At 34.9% G+C, this 7,392-nt stretch overlaps 1 protein-coding gene across 2 annotated transcripts in view; it reads left to right on the forward strand.

The window, feature by feature from the left end:
- Nucleotides 1–5,289, forward strand: part of sgcd (sarcoglycan delta) — a 276,254-nt gene extending 270,965 nt beyond the window's left edge. For both annotated transcript variants that reach the window (XM_015395461.1, XM_015395460.1), the window contains one exon: nucleotides 3,630–5,289. In XM_015395461.1, coding sequence (XP_015250947.1) covers nucleotides 3,630–3,815 — 186 coding nt within the window. In that variant the 3' untranslated portion in view covers nucleotides 3,816–5,289. The remainder of the gene's footprint in view (nucleotides 1–3,629) is intronic.
- The last annotated feature ends 2,103 nt before the right edge of the window (nucleotides 5,290–7,392 follow it).

A 7,392-nucleotide genomic window follows, 5' to 3' on the forward strand; every position in this document is an offset into this window, starting at 1 on the left:
GGAAGGAAGGAAGGAAGGAAGGAAGGAAGGAAGGAAGGAAGGAAGGAAGGAAGGAAGGCTATAACGTTGCTTGGGTGGGCAGCAGGATGAAGGTATTAAAGCAAATGTATGGAAGTATAGAATATGTCCAGCCATCCATACATAGAACATATTGGAGCTGTCCTGTCCAAAGACTTACGTAGTCCTTAAAAGGTATCCAATGGAAGTAAATCTGTGGGGATTTGAATTAAAAATGCTGCTAAAATTTAAATGTTGTATGTTTGTACCTACTGTTTCAGTGTTAAAATATATTCAGAACACATTTTTGACCTAAAAAAAAATTCATTGTCATTATTCCTACACAGTTGAAATTTCATTTATTTTCTCTTCAAGCTAAAAATTCACATTACTATTTCAAAGTTATTACATTTTCAATACTTATTTTTCAGTTACATTTTTGAGTGTTAAAAAAAATTTGCATATAAAAAAATTCAACCTTTCAAAATTCAAACTCAATATTTTCAGCCTCCTGAGATTCAACTGGCTCTATTTCACTGTCTTAAATTCGGCGTCTAAACTCTGTAAAAAGGGAAGGGTTACTTGAGGTCACAGACAGTAATAAACTAAACCGTGAGTTTATTACTTTAATTTTTCTGTAGTTGAGTTATCGTTAGCCTGCATGACCGGCTCCATCATGCTGGTTTTCCTTCCGTATGAGTGCCACATGCATCATGTGACTAAGAAAACGTAACGGGATTGGCTGGGTGTTGGACAACACAATCCATTGCTAATGTCTGTGAAAGTAAAATTAAATTTCAACTGTGTAGAAATAATGACAATAAATTTTTTTTAGGTCAAAAATGTGTTCTGAATTTATTTTAACACTGAAACAGTAAGTACAAACATACAACATTTAAATTTCAGTGCCATTTTTAATTCAAATCCCAGCGACAGATTTACTTCCATAGTATCCAGAAGAAGTGGTAATTCTGAATAAATAGAATCTATGTTTTAAATCTGTTTAACAATTTTAAGATAATGAAATCATGTTGGTATTTACATTTAAAAGCAGCTTGTTTTTCCTTTTGTTCTTTGCATAATTTTATAATTTTTCTATATGTTTACAAGAATAAAGTCTGGAAGTAATAAAAAACTGTAAAATTATAAAATGTTCACTGGTAAAATACCCTTGTTACATTTAGGATTTTTAAAAGCTTATATACTTGTATTCTTACCCTCCTGGACCAACAAATCCCCACAGAGTCCTGGTCAATTTGCCCCTTGTGGTGGAAAAGATTTGTTCAGCAGCAGCTGTCTGAGGAATTCAGCTGAGAATCCGCTTTAAAAAGGGGTTTAAGGTCATTTGGTGACGATGTCTCCCTGGAGTTCCTGGTAATAGCTCCTCTACTTCCTTTTTTTATGGCTGTAGAGCTCCTCCTTTCTGTGGCCAGTAAAACACCAGCTCACCCTGAGCCTCAGGAGACCGAGCAAGAGGACAGGGGAGAGAGATTGGATTCATGTAGCAGTGTTTTTTTTTTTTTAGTGCAGAAAGTGAGAAGATGTCTGCTCCAATCAATGAGGGAGAGAAAATGAGTTATGAGTGAATGTGTTTATAAAGGGTGAGAGGCAATTCTTTTTTTTCCGCCTGTTTTTGGTCAGAAATTACTGTTTTGGATTTTTACCTCACAAGTAGTTGTTGAAGTTCAAGCACACTTCTATGAATCATGGTTATTGATTTTTCTTTATTGCTGGTCTTAGCCTCCTTGAAACTGTTATAGAATTTAGACAATGCAATTATGTCTGAGAACTTAATCGTTTTATACACACCACTGCTGAAATTAAACAAACTCAGATGAAAGGAAAATCTGAAATGTGATCTCCAAAATGTTTCATGTACTTCTCCTAGACAACTATGAGATATATGTGACATCAGAATGAGACTTTATTTCTCCTCTTTCTCAGTTTTTTTCTCTGGACCAATAAGATGTACTGAAGTTCAATTTAGTCTCCTTTCAAGTTTCAGGAAAAATCTCAACAAGCTCGAATATAATTCTAAGACTTCCCCAACTTTTGTCTTCTTGTGGTTCCAAGCAGATAAATCAGAGAGGTCTCTCTATGAAATCAGTCAACTACATATCCCTGCAGAGCAAAGGAAGAGCTCCCTACTGTACAATGACTTTCAGGTTGTAGACATAGAGGACATAGAAAAATGAAAGAGTTTCTGGGAAGACTTGAAATAATAATTATTCACAGCATTAAAATATTAGTATTGAATTAATTATAATTTCATGGCAAAAATGAGTCATTACATTATTACCCAAACAAAGGAAAAGAAAAAAGATATATCAATAATCCATGTCCAAAAACTTTATTGAATGTAGATCACAAATTATTCACCTTTTATCTTCTCCAGTCGACAAAAACGGATTTGAGACAAAGTATGTGAAAAGGATTCATTAAGGTCACAGTAGTATTAGGTTGTTTCTTGATTTCATAGACTATAATTGTTTATGGAAGTTAAAGGCTTTGTTGTATTTTTAGATTTCTGCAAAGGTTTTGACTCCTTATAGCATCCCTTCTTATTTAAAACAGAATAGTTTGGCTTTGGTAAAAGATTTATGGTGATTAATTTAATGTATAAGGAAAACAATGGTTCAGTCCCTCCCTCTCAAGGAACAACCAGAAGACTGAAGATGCAACAGGGAATCCGACAGGGTTGCCTCTGCTCTCCTTTATTATTTATTTCAGCTGCAGAGTTATTGGATGTTTTTCTTAAGAATAGCCAAGAATTAGCCCTTGAATTTATTTATTCTGCTATCCGCTGATAGTAAATTGGCTCGCTGATGATACTATTACTTTTCTGAAAGATGAAAAACAGCATCTTACTTATAAAAATGATAAAAAGTTTTTTTAAGCCTCTGGATTAAAGTTACATTTCTAAAAATGTGAGTTAAATTCAATACACCATTATCAATAAAGCACCGTATATGAGATTCAGGTGAAAGAAGAAATAAAATATTTAGGCTTGAACATATCAAAGGATTATAAAGCCTGTTTTTTTAGAATAGAATCAATAAATCAGACTTTACAAATAAATTAAATAACAAATACATTTCATTTGGCTTGTACTGGCTTTAAAAGAGTACAAATAACTCTACTTTTCACCTGCACTGGTTCTCGTACTTCATGAATTCCTGAATTATTTAACTCACAGATGTTTTTCTGTCTGTAACTCTGTAGCATAAACAATATGGGATTCAAGCCTTGCTCACGGCAGAAGTTATATCTTATATTCTGACCTTACTAGTATGTTTAAGTGAGAGTAAGTACTGTCAGTGGACAAACGTTTGAATGTTTCTTTGACTACCTACCCCTTAAGAGGATAACACAATTTTCCTTTTAGTTACCACCAACTCATTATTTGCACCAATTTTATATCATGTTAGATCTTAGATGCAACATTTGGACCTTTCTTGTTTAAAGGTAGAAGTATTATACTAGAAAATGTTGCAGTGACTTTTTAAAAACAAAGGTGCATGTAAACTTCTGACTGGAATTGTAAAGCTGTAAATACTGTTTTGTTACTCTGGTTTCTTCGATGCCTAAGTCATCATCTGTTGTCTCAAAAGTTTTCACTCTCTCCACCTTAGATTGCTCTGGATGCTCAGAGGATTCGTCTTATGAGGCTGCCAGAGGGAAAAGCCTCCACCAGTTCCTCGTCCTCTGGAACTAGGCAGACAGTCTATGAAGTTTGTGTTTGTCCTAATGGGAGACTTTTCCTGTCCCTGGCTGGCGCCGGATCCACCTGTCAGATCAGCAACAATGTCTGCCTCTAGAACTGCTACTCTAGGATTTTGTATAACTATAAATAAGATATTGGGGGGGGGGACATGCAGAGCAGGTCAATTTCCCTGCATCTAGGACTGATCCACGGCTAAAACAGAGACTGCAAGAGCCAATGGACAAACAAATCAGCATCATTTTCAATCAAAACTTTAACCTTATGTTCAACTGATGTGTTTAAAACGTTAATAAGGACAAGTTTGCTTAAGGTCTCTGACAGGTGCCAACATTTCTTTGTGAAAATATATATTTTTCCCTCACTTCTACAAGATTCAAAATGCTACAAGTTTTAACAAATTTTTAATACAGTTGGACAGATTGGCAGGTTTTGCTCTCTTGTGTTTAAAAAAATGACAAATCAGAGACAACAAATAATAAGGTTGATGTTTGTTATGTACTGGCTTGACTTTAATTAATTCACATGACAAAGCTATTTATTAAAAATAAAAGGACATATTAGAAAGAAAAAAAAAACACCTTAATATAACACTAGACAGTATTTTGTCCTTGCAGACATAAAGAGGTGAATTCTTTGGAGATTTACCATAAAGACACTGATTTCTTCCTCTGGTCCATAAAGCATGTCAGTGCTAGAATCACTAGGGTGATCACCCATGACAACAGGCCTACTTTTCTATTTTTTTCATTCTGTTTTTTTGTCTAGATCACTACAACTCAGACAGTTAAACTGTATTCATAGTATTCATAAGGTAATTAACTCCAAGTGTGAGCATATCTAAGTCTAATGATTACTATTTTTATCTCAACCTGAGGTCTTTGAACACAGAAGCTTGGACATGATTGAGGTGAAAATGCATTCTAGTGGTTTTCTACAGTATCCTGGGAACTTAACATACTGAAATTTTAAAATACTAAGACATGAAATGGAAATTTACAATCCGTTCTCCATTCTTATTTGTTTCATGGTGACACTTGGCTCGGATTTCCACATTAATGTTCAGATCTGCACCAAAATCCCTAGAAATGTTCCCACTCTAACCCCACACAGGAATTCAGAACAATATTTTGTGAGCATTACTTAATTTCTTCACAGTGCCCCCTAGAAAGGAAGATAATTAAAAAAGATTGGCCCCAAGCCATGCTCATAACAATTACCATAAAGGATTTTGGAGCCATGGTGTTAACCCCATCAGATGCCACCCATTTTGAATCATGCATTGCCCTGATGGAAAAAATGACAGTTTCAAGAATATTTGATAAAAATCAGAAGTCTTTCCAAATGAGGAGGATCTTGTTATTAAGTTAAGTAATTTTTTTAGTTCATTGTTGAAAACTAACCTGTTTAGGGTTTACATCAAGACGATAACCATCCCATAAGTATAGAACATCTCAATATAAATGAAATTATTGGTCTACTTGCTGGCTCGCCAAAATTTGGTGTCTTATGGAAACACTTGGTGATTTTGCAGTTTGGCTTTGTTTTTGCCAAACACTTGTATATTTATTTGAAAAAACACATTAAAGTGATATTTCTACCCATTTAAAACCACAAAACAACAAGCTGCCTGGATCCCTGTGGTGGTCTTCCTACTTGGTTCTTGCACTGAGGAAAAAATGAAAAATAAAAATAAAGTAAGCCACTCTTTTGAAAGAGAGGACCTTTGCCAGTGCCTTATGTCAATGCACTTGTGGCAAGAAGAAGCACATCAGACTAACTTTCTTTGGCATCAGCAAAACAACATGATCTAATTTCAGTTTGTTTTTTATCCGACTCACAAACCTTTCCCCATGTACGAATGCAAAGACCCTCAGCCAACTCCAAATGTAGACGTTCTCATCTGAGTGTTTGAATGGGTTTAATAGATTTTATTTAATATCACTTCTTTGATTCTTTTTTTTTCCTTCCTTCCTTTTTTGATGATGATGATCAAATGTTGTGTTGAAATGTATATGTTAAAGCTTGACTTGGTAATCATGTGATCCTGTGGAGTTTAAAATGTATTGGTCTAATTTTTAAACACTTTGGCACTTATCTTCAGAATGCACCAAAATATATTTTTGTCCTTACCAATGTGTTTCAAATTTCACTTCTGATCTTTAGCATTTGTTATCTACTAAATTCTTCACTGGTGATGTAAAGATGTATGTTGCCGAGATTTTGAACATTTTGCCTCTTTGTTTTGTATTTGTAAAGCTTAAGTTAATGCAGTCTAAACCATTAAAACTGAAGATTTTACCTTACTTATTATGGATAATTTTGAACAGTACTAAAATGCCAAAGCAATTTTTGGCCAAGTGTTCAGATGCTGATGGCAACATGCAAGATCCATCTTAGGAAAGAATGTCTTCTAAAGTGCATTGTGCATTTCAACTTGATAACCACCTCTATTTTTCTTTGATTATAACATCCCCTCAACATTGGCATTTTTGTGGTAGTGTGCAACATTTGAATTCACATTACAAACCTCCTGTGTCGGGTCGAAGGGTCTGTTTACAAAACAGGCAAAAAACAGAAGTGTTTTGTGAGCATCTATTTACCTTTATCATGTCAAATGTGCCAATAAGGACAGCTTTGGTCCGTAAAAAAATAAAATCTTTTCTTTGATAATTTTTACTGTTATTCTTTAAGCTCACTATATTGAACTATAATGTGTTCAGATATATGAATTTTGTTGAGAATTACATGACAGAAAGACTTTTCATTTTAAAAGGTAATGACATAAAGTGTGTGATGAGTTTAAGTGTGAGTAACTAAGGATTTCAGCATTTATTTATTGTTTGTTATTAGAGGAAAGCAAACCATCTTGATTTTAATTGGGAAAAACTCACACGAAGAGAAAAGACAATTAGGAGAAATTTATTGATACAATTACTTTGTCTCAGACCTCGGCAGGAAACATAGCACTTAATTTTGATGGATATGCATGAACAGGAGCAAAGAATAGGGCTGTTTTCCCCCCAGGCCTCAAACTGGTAGTGGAGTGGAGATAGATGAAGTTGGTCAGTCTGTAGACTGCTGGTTAGTGAGATGGTATGCTGAGCTTTATGGGAGCTTCACTTAGGGACCTGGAAGATGATAGTCCAGTTTGGATAACACAGGTTATCAGTTGAGAGAACCTGTCCATGATGAGCAAGCATGAAGCGACAGTGGAGAGGAAAAACATTCCTTTTGAACGGGTCATCTGAAAGAAGTCACACAGCGCAACCACCACCTGCGCACATGAGCAGACAAGTTGCGGATCGGAGGCCTTTTAAGATGAACTTTAGATGCCAATTGGCATTCGTGGAGGTGTGGTTCAAAGCTGATTGGCTGTAACGCAGGTGGATCTATGAGAGCAATCAGTTTCTTCAGTTAAACTTCCACCTAGGCTCCATGACACAGAAAAGGTTAGTATGCTCAAATGGTCTATTTTCAATATGTTGAGATATTTTGGGATGTGTTTTCCTACTGTGTGGAAACTGTTCTTAAACCTGACAAAAACACATAAAAAGAGGTTGATCAGTAAAATGACAACATGCATATGTACTTTATTTTATGTCCTTTTATATATATATTTATATAATATCTAACCATGGCATTACAATGTTCTCATTGTTTGTATTAGATAA

Source organism: Cyprinodon variegatus, unplaced genomic scaffold (genome assembly GCF_000732505.1).
Source record: "Cyprinodon variegatus isolate N-32 unplaced genomic scaffold, C_variegatus-1.0 Scaffold742, whole genome shotgun sequence".
In the NCBI taxonomy this organism is placed as follows: domain Eukaryota; kingdom Metazoa; phylum Chordata; class Actinopteri; order Cyprinodontiformes; family Cyprinodontidae; genus Cyprinodon; species Cyprinodon variegatus.